We start from the raw sequence: 26,482 nt of genomic DNA, 5'->3' as shown, positions 1-26,482 counted from the left end.
GGAGGTGTTATGGTGTGGGGGTGCTTTGCTGGTGATGCTGTCTGTGATTTATTTAGAATTCAAGGCACACTTAACCAGCATGGCTACCACAGCATTCTGCAGCGATACGCCATCCCATCTCGTTTGGGCTTAGTGGGACTATCATTTGTTTTTCAACAGGACAATGACCCAACACACCTCCAGGCTGTGTAAGAGCTATTTTACCAAGAAGGAGAGTGATGGAGTGCTGCATCAGATGACCTGGCCTCCCAATCCCACAACCTCAACCCAATTGAGATGGTTTGGGATGAGTCGGACGGCAGAGTGAAGGAAAAGCAGCCAACAAGTGCTCAGCATATGTAGGAACTCCTTCAAGACTGTTGGAAAAGCATTCCAGGTGAAGCTGGTTGAGAGAATGCCAAGAGTGTGCAAAGCTGTCATCAAGGCAAAGGGTTGCTATTTGAAGAATCTCAAATATAAAATATATTTTGATTGTTTAACACTTTTTTGGTTGCTACATGATTCCATATGTGTTATTTCATAGTTTCGATGCCTTCACTATTATTCTACAATGTAGAAAATACTAAAAAATAAAGAAAAACCCTTGAATGAGTAGGTGTGTCCAAAATGTTGACTTGTACTGTAAGTGTTCAGACCCTTTGCTATGAGACTTGAAATTGAGCTCAGGTGCATCCTGTTTCCATTGATCATCCTTGAGATGCTTCTACAACTTGATTGGAGTCCACCTGTGGTAAATTCAATTGATTGGAAATGATTTGGAACGGCACACACCTGTCTATATAAGGTCCCATAGTTGACAGTGCATGTCAGAGCAAAAACCAAGCCATGAGGTCGAAGGCATTGTCCGTAGACCCCCGAGACAGGATTGTGTCTAGGCACAGATCTGGGGAAGGGTACCAAAAAATGTCTGCAGCATTGAATGTCCCCAAGAAGACAGTGACCTCCATCATTCTTAAATGGAAGAAGTTTGGAACCACCAAGACTTTTCCTAGAGCAGACCGCCCGGCCAAACTGAGCAATCAGGGGAGAAGGGCCTTGGTCAGGGAGGTGACCAAGAACCCGATGGTCACTCTGACAGAGCTCTAGAGTTCCTCTGTGGAGATAGGAGAACCTTCCAGAAGGACAACCATCTCTGCAGCACTCCACCAATCAGGCCTTTACGGTAGAGTGGCCAGACGGAAGCCACTCCTCAGTAGAGTGGCCAATTCAGATAATGCATGTCATGACAAGATGCCCAGGGCTTTAAGCCAAGCCTCCTCCACCACTCTCTCCCCACGCGCAAAATTTCAGTCACAGCTTGTGCCCTACTTTTGTCTGTCCATCGCGCATGTAAACTATAGCTTGCCCGCTCCATAGCAAGCTGCTTTATCCACGCTGTTTGGTGAAGTAATTGAATGTAGAGCTAAAAAAATTGTTTTATTGAATTCAAAAGGAATAGAAAATAAACCAGTACTTTTTTGGGTTAGAGTCGGTTCAGAACTTTATTTTGCAGGTCAGAACAATGGAACGGAACCCAAAAAATAATGGTTCTTTTGAGAACGAAACGATTGGAAATTATTTTGGTTCCAACCCCTGCTCTCTACCAATAACAGCACATCTTTTGTTTTCCCATCCCCAATCAAACCACTCCCAGCAGTCCTAGCTAAATTATTGTTTGAGAAATTGCTCTTTGCTAAGAAGCTATCTTTGTTTTAAATTAAAATGGTCAAAAAGAAACTATCACAGTAAGGTACTTAATTGTTACTTAATTGTACTCCTGAGTGGCGCAGTGGTCTAAGGCACTGCATCGCAGTGCTAACTGTGCCACTAGAGATCCTGGTTCGAATCCAGGCTCTGTCGCAGCCGGCAGCGACCGGGAGACTCATGGGCGGCGCACAATTGGCCCAGCGTCGTCCAGGGGAGGGAATGGCCGGCAGGGATGTAGCTCAGTTGATAGAGCATGGCGTTTGCAACGCCAGGGTTGTGGGTTCGTTTCCCACGGGGGCCAGTATAAAAAAAATATATTTATTCACTAACTGTAAGTCGCTCTGGATAAGAGCGTCTGCTAAATGACTATAATATAATGTTACCCAGAAATGATTTAATATTGAGATAAAAACGGCTGCATTGGACCATCTCCAGCGGTAAGCACATTCAAGGATGCTCTACGTCCAAATAGATTGGGGAAAGTTTACTGATCGCATGAGGATATTGAAAAGGTTTAATGACCTTGGCAGCTCATTCCATCAAGAGGCCTGTGGAGATTGGAAAGGCAAGGTGTTTGCTGTTAGTTGTTGGCTGTTCCCAGTGGTGATGTACCTTTGAGACGAGGCTGCTGGTAACCTGACATTGATTAATGGCGTAGCCTTGTAAGGTGTCATTATGTTCAATGACCTGTGAGCATCTGTGCAGAACCGTGGTATCTTTCTGCTTCAGGGATGTCAGATAGAATGATATAGTCAGAAAAGTTTTGGGAATATGTTTGATTGAGCTAATTAGTTGGATCAGTAAATGCTTGGGGGACAATTGGATTATCTTTGAATAGACATGTACATAAATACACAAATATCATCACAAAGCTACAGGATTTTTGTTGTTGTGATTAGTGTGTTTATATAGGCCTACACCTCATCATGTATTTTGGGTCTACTGGGGTGTATTCATTACGCTGATTCAGTTTCTGTTGCAAGACGTAATGAATACACACCCCTGTTGTCTACTCTTCATATTCAGATCGTCTCCTCAACAATATCAATGATGCCGATTTTGCTAAACATTTCTACATTTCAAAATATTCATGTTATTTGTAAGGCCAAAACAAGACCTCATAATCATGTTTGAAGTTATTAGATATAAAAAATGTTAAGATCATGGGCTTCTTTTAAATGTTTTTCAGCATTCCAAGAGATGGCGCTGTTGAAATATGAAACGTTCGTTGGATATTTTCCACTACTACAGTATTGGTGCATTTCCAATCAACCAAAAATACATATCGTGTAGGAGATAGGGTTGTTTAATACATTGGGTCCTTTGTTTAAAAAACACTTTAAAGTATGTGAAATATGTAAACATATGTCAATTTTGCATTGACAATATTCTGGAATCAACATTCTAAAATGCTGGGATTTGTTAATGTCTGAATGTTTGTATCTGTTTATAATGTTTTTTATTTAATTTTTGTTTCCAGATCATCTTCAGACATTAAGGGTAGATGAAGTTGGGTAATATTGTATTGTATCAATATTTTTTATACTGCCTCTTTAAAAGGCTGTAACTGCAGCTCCTCCCCTTTCACTCAGAGGATGATGTCATCATGGTTTCCCCCAGACTCTGGACAAATGATGCTGGGAGTTGCTCAGTGATTTTCTTCTCCTCCTCTATCGCTCTCTCCTGGCATTTGCTCTCTCCATTAGTGAGGTGACAGTGGCTGGGGGAACTGATACTCTGTCTCTCCATCTTTTCTCTCTTTCTCTCTCTCTCTTCCTCCTCAGCTTCCTCTAACAGCAGGGATGTAGTCCTCTGCCTCTTTCAAACTTCAGCACCGGCTATGCTGTGAACTCCTTGGTGACCACTATTGATTCTATTGGACCTTTTTCTTCTCTCGCTCCTCACTGAGCTTTTTGCTCCACTTGTTTGAGAGGACCTTATTGAGTTTGGAAGGGGAGGTGTTTGATTTCTCTCTATAACCTGGTGGAACTACGGGACCATGGCCATGAAGGAGACCATTCTGCCCATCAGCGAGGTGTCCGCCCCGACCCTGACCCCAGAGGTGGTGGAGCTCAATGTGGGTGGCCAGGTGTACGTCACCAAGCGCTCCACTCTGGTCAGCGTGCCCGACACCACCCTGCACGCCATGTTCGCCCGGTGCCCACCATGGGAGCTGCCGAGGGACAGCCGAGGTCGATTCTTCATCGACCGCGATGGCTTCCTGTTCCGCTACGTGCTGGACTTCCTGCGAGACCGCCAGCTGGTGCTGCCCGACCACTTTCCAGAGCGTGAGCGTCTGCAACGGGAGGCTGAGCACTTCAAGCTGGGCGAGCTGCTGCGCCTCCTGGGGCCCCGGGTAGGTTCCAAGCAGGGCTCCATGAACGATGAGGGCTGCCACAGCGACATCGAGGAGAGCTCGCAAAGCAGCGAGTACCCCACAGGTTGTAACTCGACTTCCTCAGACAAGAGGTCAGGGTTCATCACCATCGGCTACAGGGGCTCCTACACCACAATGCGGGACAACCAAGCCGACGCCAAGTTCCGACGCGTGGCTCGGATCATGGTGTGTGGACGCATCGCCCTGGCCAAAGAGGTGTTTGGGGAAACACTGAACGAGAGCCGGGACCCCGACAGGCCGCCGGAGAAGTACACTTCACGGTTTTACCTCAAGTTCACCTACCTGGAGCAGGCATTTGACCAGCTTTCTGAGGTGGGCTTTACAATGGTGGCGTGTAACTCCACGGGAACAGCCGCTTTTGTCAACCAGTACAGGAACGACAAAATCTGGAGCAGCTATACGGAGTACATCTTCTTCAGTAAGTGACTTCTCACCCTAACTAACATACATATTGGAAAGGTGGGTCCAACATGTTTTGTCAGGTTTTAGAAGTATTGTGTCAAATTTCTCTTCACAAGTGAAAAGATTGCACGAATTGCCTACCTATTCTGACTTGGATTGTATAGGATATTGAAGGTAAATAATAGCCTTTTCTCTCTGTGGTTCAAAGTAATTCCAATACCAGCTTCTTCACTTTCCTTGAGAATACCCTTTCCTGTGTGGTCCAGCGATTACGTCCGCTGATCCCAGCTAAAATATATGCTAGAGTCGGCATGGGTTTGAATCCGGCCCACTGCCCTTTGACTCACCCTCCCCCTATCTTCACCGTCTTTCCAACACTGTTCTATCTCTTCAATATAGCTAATAAATTACGTAAAGAATGTGGGACTGCCCACCCTCCCTGTTCCTCTCATCAGTTGGAAATGTTTTCCAAATCACAGCAGGTTGGTAAAAGAGAGAAGAGATTAAAGGGAAAGGTGTGTGAGATTAACACACAGTTTTATTGTAAGAAGAATGATTGAAGGATCGAAAACTTCCTGAGGGCTGTAGATACAGTGCATTCGGAAAGTATTCAGACCCCTTGACTTTTTCCACATTTTATCACGTTACAGCCTTATTCTAAATTTGATTAAATTGTTTTCCCCCCTCATCAATACCCCATAATGACCAAGCAAAATTACAGCATCAAGTCTTCTTGGGTATGATGTTACAAGCTTGGCACACCTGTATTTGGGGAGTTTCTCCCATTCTTTTCTGCAGATCCTCTCAAGCTCGGTCAGGTTGGATGGGGAGCGTCGCTGCACAGCTGTTTCAGGTCTCTCCAGAGATGTTCGATCAGGTTCAAGTCCGGGCTCTGGCTGGGCCACTCAAGGACATTCAGAGACTTGTCCGGAAGTCACTCCTGCGTTGTCATTGCTGTGTGCTTAGGGTCGTTGTCCTGTTGGAAAGTGAACCTTCGCCCTAGTCTGAGGTCCTGAGCGCTCTGGAGTAGGTTTTCATCAAGGATCTCTCTGTACTTTGCTCCGTTCATCTTTCCCTCGATCCTGACTAGTCTCCCAGTCCCTGCCGCTGAAAATAATCCCCACAGCATGATGCTGCCACCACCATGCTTCACCGTAGGGATGGTGCCAGGTTTCCTGCAGACATGACACTTGGCATTCAGGCCAAAGAGTTAAATCTTGGTTTCATCAGACCAGAGAATCCTGAGTCCTTTAGGTGCCTTTTGGCAAACTCCAAGCGGGCTGTTATGTGCCTTTCACTGAGGAGTGGCTTCCATCTGGCCACTCAACCATAAAGGCCTGATTGGTGGAGTGCTGCAGAGATTGTTGTCCTTCTGGAAGGTTCTCCCATCTCCACAGAGGAACTCTGGAGCTCTGTCAGAGTGACCATCGGGTTCTTGGTCACCTCCCTGACTAAGGCCCTTCTCTCCCGATTGCTCAGTTTGGCCGGACGGCCAGCTCTAGGAAGAGTCTTGGTGGTTCCAAACTTCTTCCATTTGATAATGATGGAGGCCACTGTGTTCTTGGGGACCTTCAATGCTGCAGACATTTTTTGGTACCCTCCCCCAGATCTGTGCCTCGACACAATCCAGTCTGAATACTTATGTAAATAAGGTGTTTTTGTTTTCTATTTTTAAGACATTTGCAAAAAATTATAAAAACCTGTTTTCGCTTTGTCATTATGGGGTATTGTGTGTAGATTGAAAAATTAATAAATAATTTAATCAATTTTAGAATAAGGCTGTAACGTAACAAAATGTGGAAAAAGTCAAGGGGTCTGAATACTCCGAAATGCACTGTAGATGGGGTTTTGGTGGAGTGTGTCTGGGGGTGAGGTGTGAGGTGTGTCTGGGGAATAGGGAATGAAATGGCGGGGAAACAACCAAGACAGTGCAAAGGAACAGGCAAATCGAAACAGATTGGAACAGTCTAATCAGTAAAAATAGATAATGAGAAAGAGTGGTGTGTGCCAGTGTGTGTGTCTTTGAGTCTGCATCATTGTATGCCTGCACAGACGTCAGGGGCCTAAAAAGGGGTTAATGAAGACAAAACAGCCAGTCTATATATTGACCGTATATGGTTTCAGACATTTTGCTCCCTGACTTGTCACCCTTTTTCACTCTCCCGGTCACATGTCCCTGCTGGTAACGAAGAACTCGGGGCTGGGTCCCTTTGGACGTGAAGGCTTTGACAGGGAGAGGGGAGGCTTGATATTGTCTGTTCATTCTAAGACGAGGGTTGAACAAGCACAGAAAATATTTCATTTTTATCAATACACTACTAAGATATTAGTTGGCTACCTTTTCACCAATGGAGTCAGAACAGGATCAATGACATCTACAACAGAAAACACAATTTTTTTCTATGGAGTAAAATACTTTAAAATAGACCAGTGGGGAATGAGTCCAACCCAGTGCTAACATTCAATAAAAAAGAGAGCTACTTTTCACAAGCCTATCATGCCAAGGTATGGCAGAGAGGGCTTAGAGGCATCGTCTAAAAATCTTCCATGAGAGGTGTTTTATTTTGAGGGAAGCACAGATGCCAACATAACAGATGTATGTGAGAACACTCCATTGGTGGGGGGGCAACATATCTGACATATCCATATATCTTACCCCCCTGCCTGTCAAGGCACCATGGTACTGTATAACACTTTTGAAAGTGCTAGAGGGCATGAATATGCAGGGGGGTAATGGATGGGCTGACGAAGCAGAAGTGTTGCGGTGACATCCAAGGAATTCGAGGTCAACAGCAGCCACTGACAAATGCCTGTCTGACTGTTTTGATTGGGTTATTTTCATAACAACTTTCCCTCCTCCAGGTAGACGTGTTGGCATTACTGTACACACTTCTCTCTTCTTTCCGCTGAAGCTGATCCGCCTGTGTAATCCTGCTCGGGTCTTGCATAATTCATTAGCCGCTCTGCAACAGGGCATTGTATTGATATTTATGAAGGGATCAAGCTTTTATTCCTGAGCAATGTTGGAGCATCACCGCTTATAACAAAGCAGATTTTTCCCCTGTTGAATACAAAGATCAGCTAACTCCTGAACATGTGTTTTAACTGCATTCTGTTGGTGTTCTAAAGATGATTTGAAACACTTTTCATGACAAGGAAATGCTACATAGACCTATAGGTACCATAATGACATGTTAAAGTATATTAAATTACAACAATAACATAATAAAAAAGGAACCATTTATATTATATTATCAATTTTTACTTCTTTTTTTTAAGTGCAGGCACATTGTTTGTTTGCACGTTATGAATATACAGTATTTATGCTTTCAAATGTATTCTATACTGCAATATCCAATTCCACACGGATATATTAGCTCTAACCTTGCTCTGTATAGATCATTTATGGAAAAGGTGGCGATTGGTCCATTTCCAGCCTGACATTTAATGGCAAGAATAAGTCTAAAAATACAAGAGAGACAATATTGTATAAGACATACTCTGAGTATACAAAACATGAATATTCAGTTGCACCCCCTTTTGCCCTCAGAACAGCCTCAATTCGTCGAGACATGGACTCTACAAGGTGTTGAAAGCATTCTACAGGGATGCTGGTCCATGTTGACTCCAATGTTTCCCACAGTTGTGTCAACTTGGCTGGATGTCCTTTGGGTGGTGGACCATTTTTGATACACACTGGAAACTGTTGAGCGTGAAAAACCCAGCAGCGTTGCAGTTCTTGACACAAACCTGTGTGCCGGGCACCTGCTACCATACCCCGTTCAATGGCACTTAAATATTTTGTCTTGCCCATAAACCCTCTGAATGGCACACACGCAATCCATGTCTCAATTGTCTCAAGGCTTAAAAATCCTTCTTTAACCTGTCGCCTCCCCTTCATCTACACTGATTAGAGTGGATTTAACAAGTGACATCAATAAGGGATCATAGCATTCACCTGGTCAGTCTATGTGGAAAGAGCAGGTGTTCCTAATGAGCTGTACACTCAATGTACAATGCAAATAGGAAGCATTGACCATGTTGTCAAACAGCTCCATTTCACCATGTTAAAGGGATGCTGCGAGATTCTGGCAACTAAGCCACTAGCTTACGCTACCGTACCTGTAGACATCCATTTTCTAACGCTAGTTAGCATTGGCTCATGTAACTACCTCTAACTTCCTTCATACTGCACCCAGAGACATAAAAATGGTATCCAAGAGTTCACCTGAGTCTGGGTAAGTAGAAAAGCTTAATTGCCAGAATCTCGCAGTATCGCTTTAAAAGCTTTCCATTGCTTAAACCATTAAGTTTAGCATTTACCAGACTTGAAAGCATTCAATAAGAAAGTTTTTTCCAACACTGAGTCATCATCCCAACTCAGGCATTATAGACTTGTAACTTTTATTCCTGAACCAGACTGCAGCACCTTACCTTGCACCTTACCATGCCCCTTACCATGCCCCTTACCTGGAACCTTACCATGCACCTTACCTGGCACCTTACCATGCCCCTTACCATGCACCTTACCTGGCACCTTACCATGCACCTTACCATGCACCTTACCTGGCACCTTACCTGGCACCTTACCATGCCCCTTACCTGGCACCTTACCATGCCCCTTACCTGGCACCTTACCATGCCCCTTACCTGGCACCTTACCATGCACCTTACCATGCACCTTACCATGTCCCCTTACCTTGCCCCTTACCTGGCACCTTTCCATGCCCCTTACCTGGCACCTTACCATGCACCTTACCATGCCCCTTACCTGGCACCTTACCATGCACCTTACCTTGCCCCTTACCATGCCCCTTACCATGCCCCTTACCATGCCCCTTACCATGCCCCTTTCCATGCCCCTTACCTGGCACCTTACCATGCACCTTACCTTGCCCCTTACCATGCCCCTTACCATGCCCCTTACCTTGCCCCTTACCATGCCCCTTACCATGCCCCTTTCCATGCCCCTTACCTGGCACCTTACCATGCCCCTCACCTGGCACCTTACCATGCCCCTTACCTTGCCCCTTACCTTGCCCCTTACCTTGCCCCTTACCATGCGTTTATGCATTATACATGCTGTTATGGTTTAGCAATTTCACAATTTGTTTCTCAGACCAAAAACATTGATTGCCAATGTCTCTGGTCTGAAGAAGGTAAATAGACAGAAACGTTGGCAATAAACTAGAATACATATGTAAAGCTTTGTAAGCAAGAAGTGTGCAATATCTTTTTCTTTTGAATCATGTTCCATACTCCGGCATAATGCAAACTTATTCTTGACATGTTGTACTCTTAGATAAAACCCAAAGGCTTTTCGAGAGCTTGGGACTATAAGGTTCTATCTGCATTTTTGTCAACATTTAGTTATTGACATAGCCTTGTTCTGTTCAATATTCTCTACCTATGTAGTACTCTAAATACCCCAATTTATGTTATTAAGTTCAAAAGAATACTAGATAAACATTTCTGACACCATCACACAAATGAGGGTTTGGAACTTAAAAGCCAATTATCTTAGGATCATCTTTTTGCAGATAGAACCTTCTAGTCTAGCTCTCATTTTGCTGGTTGTAGGTTTTGCTCATACAGAAGCTGTTATCTCACAGAGACCTTGCATGCACGCACGAATGCACACACACACACACACACTTTTGCTCAACAAATCATCTTGTTCAATTACTTCTACAGAGGTAATCCTCTTTGCCAGGGACATATAGGGAGTGAAAACCCCTAGTCGGTCCCTATCACAGCCCATTGTTATCTACAGCCCCACATATACTGCACACTGCGAACAGTTCTCAAATCTGTTCTCAAATGTGTACTGATTTTGGACTGTTATGTCGATTTAAGACAATGGGAAAACCAAAATGTTAATGTATGGCCTTCAGCTATATTAATGTCTTACATTTGGTCATTGATATGTCTTCAACACATTTCTTTTCAATACAATTTGGGTGGTTAGAGTTGTTGTTACTTCATCATGTTTGATTCATAGTCCTGAAGAGTCTGCTAGCCAAAGTTCCAACAAGAAAAAAAAAAGAAGATCCCTTACATCAGAGATGCTTTGTCAGTTAAAAGGAGAAATGATGCAGCAAAATCAACGTTTGTCAGACGTTTTCAGACCTTAAACATGTTGAGGTAACTCCACGTTCCAGGCCATCTGTTGTGTAGATTCAGCTAAATGCTCCATCCCCATGTGAATGGAAAAGATAAGCACCATATATCTCCAGATTTTTATTTGGTGCATAGCTGCATCTACACTATTGATGGCATGGAAAGTGGGTTCATCATGATGGTGTGGGACGTGGGTTCATCATGATGACGTGGGACATGGGTTCATCATGATGACGTGGGACGTAGGTTCATCATGATGTCGTGGGACGTGGGTTCATCATGATGACGTGGGACGTAGGTTCATCATGATGTCGTGGGACGTGGGTTCATCATGATGTCGTGGGACATGGGTTCATCATGATGGTGTGGGACGTGGGTTCATCATGACAACAGACTACTTTGGGGGTCTAAAAGCATCTGACAAACTGTGATTTTGGACTGTTATGTCGATTTAAGACAATGGGAAAACCAAAATGTTAATGTAAGGCCTTATAGACTTAGATATGGTCTGAGTTGGTTATCATTTTGCAGAGCGCATCCTAGAACTGTCGTGACACAGTACGATTTGCATGCAGATTTCATTTTGATACTCAATTTTTCTGCCAAGCCAAGCAAAACGCCAACAAACACCGACCTAGAGGCATGACAGAGAAGGTTGTTTTATTCCGCGACATTCCTCAACATAACCATTATTGATTGAGAGGGTAATCATTTAAATGCCACAGATGCAACCTTGGGACAAGTGACAAATGTGGTGGGACTCCCGGCACGACTGTCCAAATTATGGATTTCGTCTGAGGTCAGGTGGCGGGCGGGCAGGCCACCGGGTGGGAAGTTGACTTTCTCTTCCGTTTGCTCACTCCCTAAACTTCACTCCATTTCCCATGCTCATCAACATTGCGAAGTGAATGACGCGTTCTCCCAAGCGTTGAATGAGATTATATGGCCGTCTTGTGTAGATAACAAACCTACAGTGTTTTTCCTGCATTATGCGGCATGCGGTTTGTCATTTAAATAAGGCTTGCAATCCCTTTCATTCATTTAGATAAGCATTCGGGGTAGGCTCTGAGACAGGTAGTTGATTCTCCATGCAAAACAAATAATCCCAATTCCCAACTGCTCATTTGATTAGCTATTCTTGTCCTTTGGAATTGTCAACCCAGACAAAGAATTTCAGTACTTGAAAGTGAGAGGGAGAACATTAGGATAGTTTATACCATGGTATTGAGAGAGAGAACAATAGGAGAGTTTATACCATGGTATTGAGAGAGAGAGAACAATAGGAGAGTTTATACCATGGTATTGAGAGAGAGAGAACAATAGGAGAGTTTATACCATGGTATTGAGAGAGAGAGAACAATAGGAGAGTTTATACCATGGTATTGAGAGAGAGAGAACAATAGGATAGTTTTCTACCATGGTATGAGAGAGAGAGAACAATAGGATAGTTTATACCATGGTATTGAGAGAGAGAGAACAATAGGAGAGTTTATACCATGGTATGAGAGAGAGAGAACAATAGGAGAGTTTATACCATGGTATTGAGAGAGAGAGAGAACAATAGGAGAGTTTATACCATGGTATTGAGAGAGAGAGAACAATAGGAGAGTATAATGATTCTTCAACACCATTTGTTTTTCCTGCTGTCAAATTCCCTTAGAGTTAAATATTAGCAAATGCTTTTATTAAAATGAAAGAGGCAGAGATCATTGGTTGGTTTAAGTTAGCTGTAAACTGAATGGATAATGTGTGGAAAGGAAGGCGAGACATAATTTGACATATCCATATACTGGGCTGCTACAGGTATTACAATTATGCCTTGATCTCTGCGTAAACAAAAATGTGTTTACATTTCCACAAAGTATTCTAATGTTTGATGTGATATTGTTGATTTCCATCATTTCAGTTAATTTTAAACACAATCTCTACTAGCCACACAACGATCCCTTTCACAACATAACTTTAGGCCTTAAATGGAGCAGTCTGGTAACTGGGAATCTGCTTAATGGCCACATCCCTCAGCTACATACCAAAACAAGTGGCAGAGGTGCCATTTTGCTGAAAAAAATAAATACCAGATTCTAACTTTAAGCGCTGGGGATTCTTATCAAGCAAATGCCAGTCGACTACGGTGCTCTTTATCGGCCTAAGTCTCATTATTTGGCAAAAAGCTGTCTGATAACACGCCTGAAAGATAATGGCAGTGGCGGCAGCCACTTTGACTGTTGTTTAAGTCCAGATAGACACCAGGAATTTAAGTAGTCATGACCAAGTGGTAGAGTCATTGTGGACTCTACTTGACCATAGAATGGACACAGATGGGAATGTTCCATGTGCAAGATTAGGAGAGGGAAGCATGAGTGAACACAATATGTTTACACCGTTTCCATGTGCATTATTTCTAGGACATTGTTATGCCCCCAGAGAAAATACTAGCTTGTGAGGCCATCTGCTCTCCCAGACTTCCACTACAACACAGGTTGTGAGCCTGTGCGTGAACACATTAGTGCTTAGTGCTTTCATTGGAATTGGATGTTTACTAGCAGGATTTTTACTTGTTTTGATAGCAATTGCTACTACAGAGTACATGTGCACATTGATTTACAGATTACAGGTGGCTTTAGTCTTTAGTCTGTGTAACATAAATGTTGGACCATAGTGCTTAAAAGGTAAACTGCCACCTACCTGTCTGGAAACTCATTGCTGAGAATGTACTGCAAGTGAAATTCAAATATTCACATAGGAGGAGAAACGAGGATAACTATCCTCCTCTTCCTCAATACACCAGTCTCCACTGACAGACATGTATTCAACACAATGCCTATAGTGCTGAAGTATAGAAACAACCTGTATGTTGTGCCCTAAGGGTTGGTCATGCTCCTGCTCTTCCTCTGTTTAGGCTAAAGCCATTTCCCCATGGGCATCACCGCTACATTGAGAATCTTCATCCTTCGTTTCTTTCCCCAACTCAGCCGCTGAGAGATAGGAGGACCTGCATTTCAATTATAGATTGCTATCACACTCAACTCCTTCTTTTCTCTAGTCCCCTCTCACTTGACAAAGGCCAAAACCTGCTCCATCTTTTTCAGTCTCATCTTTAACATCTTACTTGATGAGGCCTCTGCCCTCCATTCTGATCCCTCACCTCTATTCATTTAATTAGTAAGGTGGACTGAACGTTCTGACCATCTTTAACATCATTATATCTCTATATTTGTGTTTTTTATCCTGCTATTTCAACCATTACCTAAATGTCATTACTGTGATATATTATCCACCATATTTCTTTCAAACTGTGCGCTTCATCTCAAATGTCAAATACAATGTTGTTGTTTTTCTTACCCATATTTTACCCTTAGTTGAACTGAGAACACATTCTCATTTACAGCAACGATCTGGGAAATAGTTACATGGGAGAAGAGGGGGGATGAATAAGCCAATTGGAAGCTGGGGATGATTAGGTGGCCATGATGGTATGAGGGCCAGATTGGGAATTTAGCCAGGACACTGGGGTTAACAACCCTACTCTTACAATAAGTACCATGGGATATTTAGTGACCACAGAGAGTCAGGACACCCGTTTAACATCCCATCTGAAAGATGGCACCCTACACAGGGCAATGTCCCCAATCACTGCCCTGGGTCATTGTGATATTTTTTTGGGACCAGAGGAAAGAGTGCCTCCTACTGGCCCTCCAACACTACTTCCAGCTTCCAGGATGCAGGGTGGTATGCTGCTGGCCAGTGTTGAATAGGGAATTGCATTAAAATGATCTGCTTTTCCTTTTTCAGTTCACTATTTGCTTGAGATAAAAACTCATCTGTCAGGTGTGGTCAACTGTTGTTCTGAGAGTATTCAGCTAAGCTTTCCTACCTTCTTATTCAGATTCACCACTGTCTTTTCAACATAATTGCACCTTTCATTCTTAGCACACATCTACAAGTACTGTAATTTGCCTCCATTTCTTTGATGTGCACTCAATGAAGTGTTATCGGGAGCACTTATATAATGATTTGTTCAACACTTGATTAGATAATAGATGTCTTGCTTAGCCGTTGGTGTGCTTTCTCGCATATCTCACTTGTCACCGAGGCTATTTTTGGATGAGGTGTCCATTTGTAGAGGCTGGTCTGAAAGATTTTTTAAGTGTCAAGTGATTCTTAAACAAGGAATCATGCCTTCATTATATGCAAATCAAGCATTATATGCATTATATTCAAATCAAGTATAACATTTTAAAGTGGAAATTACAAACTTTAGAAGCCTTTTTAAACCTTGAATACACTCCAGGTTTGCATTTCCTGCTGTGAAGAAAAATTGTCAGTAACAAAAGGGATCAAATTAAGATCCTACATCTGTACTATGAATCGCTGACTTGTTTTTTATTGTACTTGAGAGTTTCCCATAGACTTCTGTGATTATCTAACCTTTCACCTTTTATCTACCTTTGGCCCATAATTAGCTGAGTCAGTGCTGTTCCTCAAAGTTACAAGACAAATTGGGCTGCCATTTTCTTTTTAGGTCCTTTATATTCTTAGTGTCCCAATATCATCGGAGAAGGGCGGTGGCATCAGTTGTCCTATTTCAATACTGATTGACCCCACCTGAGTAGCCTGTCCCCACTGTCCCCAGGGCTCAATGATCATCGTGCAGCCCTGACAATAACTCTCCCAGAGAATCGATCTGAAACATGAAGACTCAGCAGGGAGTTATATGGGAGAGTTATAGGGAACAAGATCCTTTATTGGGAGGGTTGAGATTGCACTCAGTTCAATAGTAGATCGCCAGTTTGTCCTTGTATGTGAATCTCGGACACTTTGTTTTAGGTGTGGTTTTGTACGTATTGCTGTAACACTGTGTTCTGATTGACATGACAGCTGTCATCTCCTATTAAGATAACCCTCTGCCCTAAAGCATAAGACTAAATAAATAGTTGAATAATTGTTTTCATTGGTTGTGGTAGTGTTATTAGGTTTTACAATTTGTTATGCAAGCCTTACCAAGGTGTTGCATTACCTTATTGACAGCGTTAGGAAAGCCAAATACAAACACATCAAGTGTTACAGAGGTAGCTAAAACTTGTCAGTTGGCCCAAAATATTATTATTGTGGCTGAATTTTATCCAACCTGCTATAGAAATATCTCTGCATCTTTGATTACACGCACTACATTTTATTTTACACTTCAGTCATTTAGCAGATGCTCTTATCCAGAGGTGCATTCAACTACATTAGCCAGTAGGTAAAACAATCACTTAAAAAAAACTTGAATCAACATAGCCGCTATCCACTAACACTACAACTACTGCCCATGTACACACTGCTCTTATTCAGAAAACTGGAAGCATCTACCGTAGAGTAGTCTACCTGCTATTAATTACAGTACCCCAAACCATTCTGCAATTTTATTTGAGTTATTTGAAGCTATGTTAACACTCTATGTTCCTGATTTAATACTGTAATGCGGTTTTGATTGAATAACATCCCTAAGCCTTATCGAGATAGACTACTATCTGCTTCAGAGTGGGTGCCAAGATCCTTCAAGAACCATCCCACACAAAAGCCAGTTGATGACTGCTTGGATGTACAGTAATAGAGAGAGGCTTTCTCTTAGTGAGGTACAGTAGGAAACCTTGATTTCTCTATTCACCTGAACTATTCACCTGTCCCTACTGAACAGCAAGGATGGCACATTTTCTCAGGGGATAATTTGGTCTGTCACCCAAATGGCTTCCTATTCCCTGTATAGTGGACTACTTTTGACAGGGGCCCTATGTGCTACACATAGGGAATAGGGTGCCATTTCTGACTAAGCCTTTTTTCGAACAAGATGGAAGAAGGAGAAGAACTCAAGAGGAGGGCCTTACTCCTTGTATGATATGCTATTCATCTAATGGTGTCACATTTTCTCCTCTGATGTACTGGCTCTCTAACTCTACTGGCCCCTCTATTAGCTTGACTTTAATTGTCTAAGCATTGAGAGTAAGTTATTTATGCTCTATTTTCAAATCAGATGGGAGACAGTGGGACAGAACATTCTCTGCTTTTTTAAAGGCCCAGGGACCGTTCTACATTGACTGACCCTCTCTGCAGTCTGTTGTATTATTTTCCCATTGGTACCAGTGAGAGGAGAGAAAGCGATTTGCGATGTGGCATAGGCTACAGTTGAGCAGATGCGTTTGTAAGATTTCCACATATGGGATTTTTTATTTGTCTTTTATAAACGCATTTCATGCAATTCTATGTCATTTACATGACAGAAGACATTAGCTGAATATTTTTTAATAGCACACAAATGACCGAAATGAATGGTTACGCTGACACTGACTAACTGAGATCAATAAAAACGTTCTGGTCTTGAATTCAAACAATAGCCCAGGCCAATGACGCGACACACAGATTGTACAATATTAGGAGGAAATATATATACATAGAGTAGGCTACTAAATAAACTTTCCAGTGGCAAACTGACTCACCTAATGATGAAGATGAAGCCATAGGCACCGATGTGCTCATCATGGCAATAGCCTATCTCAAAATAAGCTACTTTGAAAAACAGTGCTGCTGTTCGCTCAAAATGGTTTCCATTGGTTATATAGACAGATTAGTATTCTCTATTCAGCAGCATTTGCTTTTTATACTGTACGTTTTTCACGCGATTGTATTTTGAAATTTGCAAAAAGAAAACAGCAGCCGCAACCAACCATAGAAATATAATCCATAGATGGCAGTTCCCATTCAAATCAAGACTGGCATCCATTGCTAGTGTACCCATGAGTTTAATAGTCAAAGTGCCAGGGTAAGAGGTTACAAACCCTTCTATGGATTATATCTCTACGGCCACAACACAACAAGCTGTTCTTTATTTGGCTCGCATGCTGCCCAAATTGCGGCCTTCCCGACTGTAGGCATACCGGTGACTGCCAAGATAATGGAAACACTTGAGTAAATGAGGGATACCAAGTATATGTTATGGTGTGGGGTGCATTTTCCTGGCATGGTTTAAGTCCACTTGTAGAATCTATGCCAAGGCTCATTGACGCTTTTCTGGCAGCTCGTGGTGGCCTAACACCCTATTAAGACACTTTATGTTGGTGTTCCCTTTATTTTGGCAGTTACCTGTATGCGCTTGTGATAAAACTTAATCCACAGTTATTTTCTGGAAAAAGCCCCTGCATTAGCGTGTGCATCAGCGATAAAGAGAGCTGTAATTCCCAGTTTTTCTTGAGGTAGAAACGTCTCTCTCCACACAAAGAAACTACATTGTGGGATGAGTAATCTAGGATCTACATGTAATGGGTTTCTGTGGCAGAGGCAGTCTTTGTGAATTGTAATCACTCAGGATTCCATGATGGGTAGCGTCCCTGGGAGCTGAGCTGCTGTTCCTATTAGTGAGATAGTAAACCAAAGTGGAAGCCTTTGCATTACGATGCCTTTGAGGTACATCACTGATTCACAGCCTTCATGTGTTTGCTAATACGGGCATGCTGCGACCCACACAAAACCCCAAGGCTGGCTGACATTTGAACACAAGCCACCGCTGCTGTTGTGGATGTAGATAATTGTTGTGTTGTTTTTGTTTAGTTGTGCAGTGGGTAGCGGGGTGTAGTAGCATTATCTCTGTTGATGAAATGTATGTTTAATATTTCAGACATACACAGACATAATTGGCATTGTTGAAATACTGCCTCTTGTTCTGACGCTATAAAACCAGGAGTTGTATTTAATCAAAATCATTCTTCAACAAACCTGCACTGTGGGTTTCACAAAATACCTGTGCTACAAAATGTCACCCTTTCACTGTCAATATTAGTTATTTCACCTAATAAACATGCTCTAATTGATCACAATTAAGCTAATTTGCTACATATGAGGCTCAGTAAAAATGCTATTTTCCTGCAGTGAAAATGGAATAGATTTTTAGCCCAGCTCTGATGACATTTGCCTAATAAACTCCTAGTTTGTCCATAGCGACAGCTTCAGCAGAAGAATCCAGTTGATGAAATAGTGAGGCCTGCCCACCTGATGTTACGTTCTGATAGGCAATCTCAGAGACTGTCATGATTGACAGCATCCTATAAAATGAAAGCTACAGCAAGATAACCATCCATCTCCCTCACATCTTACTGTCAATCATCTTTCACTGTGTTAAATTAGTGGGAGTCGCTAACTGCCGCAACAGTATGAAACTTTGGTAACCATTAGGAGATTTGGTCCCGCTTTAAATGATGTTCAGCTTTTAAAGGCTTCATAAAGCCTTCATAATGCCTTCATAAGCGCTACATAAATGTGTTACAAAGCATCTATAACCTTATGTCATGCTCTATTAAGGTTTTATAAATGTGGAATAACTGTGTGACATAACCACCAATGTCAAATGTGACATATCCCACTGCTTAATAAAGGCTTTATAAATCATATTAAATTGATGCTTCACAAAGCATGTATTACCTTGTCATTCATCTAAGGTAAAGCATTGCAACACCAGGATAGTGGGTAAGATTCCTTATTTTTCTTAAAACTGCATTGTTGGTTAAGGGCTTGTAAGTAAGCATTTCACTATAAGGTCTACACCTGTTGTATTCAGCGCATGTGACAAATAACATTTGATTAGATTTTTATATTACTCTAAACCCTTTCCCTTTTGAGTGTATGGTCAATATTGGACCTGACCTCAACTTCCCCCAAAATGCTGTGCTGCAGGATGACACACATTCTAAAGTGCAGTCATGCACAGCAAAAAACATTGATAGGGCCCTTTAAAATCTGAATACATTTTTTGCCTAATTCAGTTTTTTCCCAATTTTTTAATAGAAACACAACATATTTAGATTTTCAATGCTTAAACCACATCAGGGGACCACTTTTGAGGTAGGGTGTGAGGTATTTAGATGAGTTGATGGACCTGCAAAGCTTGTGTGTGTGTGTGTGTGTGTGTGTGTGTGTGTGTGTCAGAGCCAAGATGATTTGGAGAGGTCCAATCTGAGACTACCGCACCAGGTATTCCTCTTCGGTTCCCATGCTGGAACCAGGGCATTATTACATCCTTTTACAATGGGGCCAACATTTTGTGGCTGATCTTTCAGCGGGGGAGTGGGTGAATGTGTCTAAGACCTGACTGGGCCCAAGACCCCACGATATGGCTTGTTATATTGTTGTCAAAGACCTGACTGCACCCAGCACCCCACTGTATGGCTTGTTATATTGTTGTCAAAGACCTGACTTGGCCCAGCACCGCAAGGTATGGTTTGTTATATTGTTTTCAAAGACCTGACGGGGTCCAGCACCTCACAGTATGGCTCGTTATATTGTTGTGTCAAAGACCTGACTGGGTCCAGCACCGCAAGGTATGGCACATTTTTGTTGTGTGCATGTTTGTGTACTAAGGAACATATAACTTGGTTCCAGAAGAAAGACACTTTCAATTTCTTTAGGTTGGGGGCTTTCATCAACGTAAGTGTTTCTTGGTGTAACGTCGTCCCCAGGCTATTGCACACACAGCATATATAAGCCTTGGATATCAACCATTCAAAGTTGACCTTAGTGGGAGTGACCATAAAATTCTATAGGAGTGACCTTACTGAGTAAAGTATTTGTCATCGTCACTACTTAACAGAGTGAAAAAGTCATAATTATTGCTAATTTCTGCCACTTTCAACAATTTATATTCTTAAAATTAGATTTTAAACCAAACCCTAACTAATGAAGGCCAAGTTTGATGCGTTGGTCCACCAGACCTTCTGCACATTTGGGCGGAAGTGTCTGGGAACGAGATTAGGTGTCATGTGACTAACATTACTTCTCTTTAGAGCGTATGCCATCCTTCAGCACAACATGTCACCCTTTATAAAGCACGTTTATATCATATTCAACAGTGGGTTTTGTTACATTTATGAACCCTTTATAAAGCATGACATACGGTTATAGATGCTTTGCAACACATTTATGTAGTGCTTAGGAAGGCTTTATGAAGGCTTTACGAAGCCTTTATAAGTTGAACGTCATTGAAAGTGGGACCGGAGATTTGTAGGCCCCCTATGTATGCATTCATAAAGCCTTTATAACAGCAACATAAGACATTATAATATATGTCATAGGCAGGCATTAATATTACGAACTATGACAAAATATGTTATGAAGCTTGTTATGATGGGTGCTATAGTTGACAGGCAAATCTGTTGTCAAATACTTGTATGTCTTATAAAACTGTTATAAAGGCTTTATGAATTTATACATTGGGGGCCAATAACACTTTAACAAGCAGTAAGTATGTATGGCTATGTATGGATGTCTTATAACAGTGTTACAAAGTCTGTATGTAGGTACCTTCGTTTAAACTCGACTGGCAATCAATAGTCAACAGTGTTAATGAGTGGCTCATGTCTAGCTCCCAGCCGCTAAATCCCCAGGATCAGCCTGTGTAGTCAGCTAGCCGGCTAACCTTAGGTCACGCTGAGCTGATTTAGAACCCAGTGAAGGGCGTACTTAATGAGGTCTAATGGACTCCTGGTACCCTCAGATCTGGAGCTTGCAATTTTATCACCAATAAGAGGCATTGTTTTATCTCATTGACAGGCCCACCAGAGAACTGGGAAGCTCTCAGATATTATTTAGGAGAAATAAACAACAAACAATGTTATTAAATTAATTAATTAATTTTCTACAAACGTGTATTTAAATGTTTTTGTTTGGATGGATTACAGTGCTTAATCAGCCGACAATTAAAATGTTGAGTGACATTATCTATTTATTGTTTTCTGCAACTGATGTTTTTGTCAAAAACATTTCAACATACTATGGGTAGGCAATTATTTTGTAACATACTGTACTATGCCTCAATGGTTTTTAAGCAGTGGTCCTTCTCAATGGTTGACTTCTTCGAAATGTATTAATTCATTCATGCAGTATAGAGTAACTGCAAAAGTTCCTGGTTCAAGCTTTCGCTGTAGTTGCTGAGGAAGCTGTTTGTCACAGCCAGGAAGCAAAGGCCCACTGCTCTCAGCACTCACAAAGGCAACTCAGCTTAATTTAACATACTGACTTAACACTTGGGTACACTTTATAGTGCTCCACTGACAGGGATCTTATGCTGTCAGTATGTTAGCCTTCTTACTGTAACCCTTCTTGTTAATGACTTGGGTCTGTAGTGTAGTGTAGAGAGAGAGAGAGAGAGAGAGAGAGAGAGAGAGAGAGAGAGAGAGAGAGAGAGAGAGAGAGAGAGAGAGAGAGAGAGAGAGAGAGAGAGAGAGAGAGAGAGAGAGAGAGGTTGCCTGGCTAACATGTTTCCAACTCTGACTGTGCTACCTTGGGGGTGAATTATGTAACATGAGAATATTAGTGGAAGAATGGGCACGTTCTCTCATTTTTCTCACAGTGCAAGACTGGAAGATTTAAGATAGCCAGCACAAAAGCCCACTAAAGTTGTGAAATGATTACTGCTGTGTGGAGAAAGGACTGTTTCTCAGATAGCAGCAAGGTATTATGGGGGACACTTTGCAGCTACATTGTACAATCATGTCTGTTTCTCACTATTTTTGTCTCTCACTCAGATCTTTTTTTCTGGAATTTATTTACATTGATTTAAGTAGTCTATGGAAAATATGAATGTGCCTAGATAGAATGTGTGCCAAATAGTCAAGACCTTGGATAGCTGCATTTCTGACAGTGTTTCCCTAACCTATTATGGATTAGCCCCAGCTGTTCCACTTATTTGATCTATTCCAGTAATGCTGTAGCACAACTGATTGAACTGGTCAACTAATCAACAAGATGAATCAGGTGTGCTTGTACTGTATTGTACTGTATTGTACTGTATTGTGTTGTAATAGTTCAAATAAGTGAAAAAGCTGTGGGCACTCATGGAGAAATTAGGGGAAAACGGCAGCATGTCATACACGTGCTCCCACTCCAGTTGTCTCAACATGTGACTGACCTTGTCTCTCTGCTGTTTGTTTGGCAGGGCCGGCATCGAAGACCGTCTCCCCCAAGCAAGACAAACTGGGTACTGACAAGGGCAGCGAGAGCGGCACGTCCCTCAACGAGCTCTCCACCTCCAGCTCCGAGACCCACTCCGAGGCCACCTCACCCCAGGATGGTCCCAACCTGGCCCGCTGCGGAGCCCTCCAGTCCGTTTCCCGGCAGCCCAGCACCCTCACCCTGGGGCGGCCCTCCAAGAAGGGCTCGTCAGTGCAGTGGATGCAGCTGCCAGATAAGCGACGCAACAGCGAGCTCTTCCAGTCGCTGATGGGGCGTGATGGCGGCCTGAGCAGGAAGAAGAACACGGAGAGACCCAGTGCAGAGGAAGAGATGAAGCAGTGCATCCAGGACTTTAACAACATCAAAATCCCACAGGCGTTCCCCGAGCGCAAGCGGCAGTGGCAGTCCGAACTACTCCAAAAGTACGGTCTATAGGGGCCATTTTCTATCCCCATCCCCATTCCACATGTAGCCATCTTTATTTGGATTCCTTCCATTTTGGCTGGTTTTAAGTGCTATGATTCCTTCTAAAATGTCTGACAGTTCAAATGAAGTTAAAAGGATCGCCAACCAACTGTTGTTTTTGTGAAGGGAAGCACAGCGGATATCCCCTTTACCGGTATGTTGTCTCTTAAATTCTAGATTGCATTGGAGATTACTCATACAAGCCTCAAAAGTAAAAACCTTTCCAACATTATGACTATGTGTAAAGAATTTTGACTATTTTCTTTTCTTGGACACCTTCAGTGTCATTCCCACTCCCCTCTCTTCGGAATGGATTGAAATAGTTGTGAATGTAGATGACTGTTGTTAACGAATAAGAAAACATAGATATACTGTATACCACTAAAGACTTCATTAAAATCATTCAATTATCTACAGAGAGAGATAATTATATGTGTTCAACATGTGAATTGTTTAAGGGGTTTTGTATATCCAGATAGTGGAAAGAGTGGAATATGTCAATTCAGTATCTACCATGGGTGTCCTTTGGTGTGTTTACTGTTGTTGTCCATGGTCAATGTGTGAGTAACAACATTTATTGCAACTTTTTTAGAAGAATTCTACAATAAAATATAATATCATGTTATAACACTTTTCAGTCCAGGACCAGGCTTAATCAGTGTCCAGGAAACCAGCTCTATGTAAAAATCCCTCAGTGCTGGGCTAAGAACGGTGAAGATGATTTCTTACAATCACTCTAGATAGATAGATATGGTGTGCTGAGGACCAAGCCCTTTTCTGCAGTGTTAACTTGCTCACCCAATAACTTATGTAATTGACTGAAAAAGCTGATTACTGAGCAATGGAAGAGTCTGTTTTTGTCAGTCCTTTGTTGAAAATCATTTATCTAATAAAAGTGTTGCGTAAAGATGAAAAAGCTGCTGGCCATTTTCATGCGTTTCCTACTTCCCCAAAGACCTGGATTGGAGATCAGGATAACTACATTTCTAACAGAGGTTAACATGCCTTGATGCTCTGTTTTGAAGCAATGCACAATGTCACGCCTATCTGCAGAGGTGCATGATGAGCTGTGTATGATGTCATCAAGTGGCTGATATACATCCGTTATTTTATACAGCATATTGCCAAGGTGAGAGGTTTTGTTTTAAAGGGATTCAATAAAATGATATGTTATGAACTAGACGAATTACAACACATCTTTCAGACATATTGTTTACAACCCAATTACGAATCCCTTACCATGAGCACATTGAACCACAAGGCAAAAATCTAAAACAAATACAGGCTTAGTGAATTGAAGAAAACACTTCACTCACCAAATTGCTTTGGCAGATGGAAAATATGGTGGCGATTACATAAACACTGACTGCTTTCCATTTGCTATTTGAATGAGAAGAAAAGGAGCTTCAGAGACTGAACATCCTCCACTGAGTTTAACCCCACTAGTCGGAGTTGGCCCTATCCAAGGTGCTGAAATGATCTTCACTTAGTCTCAAATGAGATTGCAGGTATATCACAACAGGATTGAACAAGTTATGTTTTCCCATCTTCTGCCAGGGACCAAACATGTCTGAAAATGGAAATGTGCACAATGTTTCTAGATAATGGATTATTTCACTGATGGTTGAAGTGAATCTGAAATGGTCGGATATGCTGTATTTATCAGAAACCAGTAATGGCAATGTTGGGGGATTTCCTCCAAAACATCCATGGTCCATCCCTTGGGATCAGGGCTCATCTACTAGATGTGGGCAAGAGAGCTCATTTGAATATATTTGAAAAGATTTTAAAAAATCTACTGCCAGTGTTAGTATTGTTTCCATGGTAACGCAGACAGTGGATGGGTTCTCCAAACCCAATGACAGTCATTCAAGTAGATAGAGACATGTGACGCATGCATAGGCAAGTAGGTTATCTTACATTCAGAAGTCCATGTCAACTGACAGCAGTAATTATGAGTCTCTCTTGAATCCATCTATCATTGTGACTGACAAGGCATGAGCAAGTCCTAGTGAAATGTATTATTCATCCCAGAGCCTGTGATAGGAACCATTATCTGCTTTTTGCTAATATAGTGGTCACAGGGCATTTACTTTAGGAATCTGTCAATGACGGATTGGCCATTAGACGAGACTGCGAGGCCCTCAAAAGTCTAAACTATTTGACGTGTTGCTTGAAAAAATGTCCCCATATCCCATATGCCTGTATGAAAATGCACCAATTTATTTCAATCAGATGGCAATAAACATGCCGAATGTTTCTGTTATAAATGTCTACTATAAACATGCTGAATGTTTTTGTTATAAATGTCTACTGAACAATAAGGTGTTTTTCAAATTAGTGAGAGTAAATCTTTCAATGAAGATGCAGTTGAGTTTCTCTTCATTCTAAATTGTGTAAACACTGTTTTATTGAATATACAGCTAATTATAAACAAAGTTTTCCTTAATAAATATTATGCCGAGGGCAGCAAACATACAACAACAAAAGAATACTAGAAATGTAAACCTTTCCATATTTTGATGATGGAATTGTTAATATTCAAGGACAGACATGCCATATCGGGTGTTCTACAGATAACATGATAATGACTCTAATGAAGCTCCCTCCATCACAGTCTGTTCTTGGACCTGTATAAACATGTTTAGAATTACCACATGGATCAGTTGCACGATTCTGTTGGACAATTGGAAGTCTGTCTTGGGGCAAAATGTCATCCAATACTGTATGGACATGATGGTGACAACAAACCATAATGTTAAACCACAACACAAACCGATAGATCTTTTCTCAATTAGTTTGGAGTGGTTCTTTTGTACCAATAGCTCAGCCAACCACTCTACTGAAAAAAAGATCTAACAGATTGGAAGCAGAATTGGAACTACAAGGAAATTAACATTTTAATATCTTGAGTGTGGACATCAAAGAGGGTATGTGCACCTGCAGTACATTACAATTGATTGATTTTTATATTATATATCTGCATATTTAAAAAAGCACAGGAAAATGAGCTGATCTTCAGAAACCTGATGGTTTTACCTCAGTCGTCCCTTGAAATACATGACTTCATCAACCAAGGTAGACCTGGCCAAATCCTATCCTAAGAGCATGCATACTACTACTGCAGTGCTACAATGATACAATGGTGCAATTAAAAGCAGTTACTTTTGGGTATGTCTATTTAGGTGGAAATCAACATTTTTGCCATTACATTTATTAAGCGATTGAAGGGGAAAATGCAGCAGGAAAAATAAATGCATCGAGGATATTTTAACATAGGATCAACCTTAAGATTTAGTCAGATAAGATACATTGGACTATTGATTATCAGCATTGCGTCACGTGAGTTGAGTTTAATTGACGCTTACACGTTTGCTGTAAATTCTTGATTAATGTCTCAGATGTTGCATCTGACATAAAAGCATATTACTCATT

At 41.8% G+C, this 26,482-nt stretch overlaps 1 protein-coding gene across 1 annotated transcript; it reads left to right on the top strand.

Moving 5' to 3' along the window:
• Positions 1-3,329: 3,329 nt before the first annotated feature.
• LOC121540501 (BTB/POZ domain-containing protein KCTD8-like) lies at positions 3,330-25,323 on the top strand. Its single transcript, XM_041849425.2, has 2 exons — positions 3,330-4,502; positions 22,566-25,323. The coding sequence occupies exons 1-2, from the start codon at positions 3,686-3,688 to the stop codon at positions 23,015-23,017; spliced, it is 1,269 nt and encodes a 422-aa protein (XP_041705359.1). The 5' UTR covers positions 3,330-3,685; the 3' UTR covers positions 23,018-25,323.
• Positions 25,324-26,482: the final 1,159 nt, after the last annotated feature.

Source organism: Coregonus clupeaformis, chromosome 3 (genome assembly GCF_020615455.1).
Source record: "Coregonus clupeaformis isolate EN_2021a chromosome 3, ASM2061545v1, whole genome shotgun sequence".
NCBI classification, from domain to species: domain Eukaryota; kingdom Metazoa; phylum Chordata; class Actinopteri; order Salmoniformes; family Salmonidae; genus Coregonus; species Coregonus clupeaformis.
Note: the sequence above shows the minus strand (reverse complement) of the source record. Positions and strands in the feature narration are given on the sequence as shown.

Coding starts and splice junctions, on each gene's coding strand:
- LOC121540501 (XM_041849425.2), top strand. CDS start 3,686: ATGGCCATGAAGGAGACCATTCTGCCCATCAGCGAGGTGTCCGCCCCG. Junction 4,503..22,565: donor TACGGAGTACATCTTCTTCA/GTAAGTGACTTC, acceptor TTTGTTTGGCAG/GGCCGGCATCGAAGACCGTC.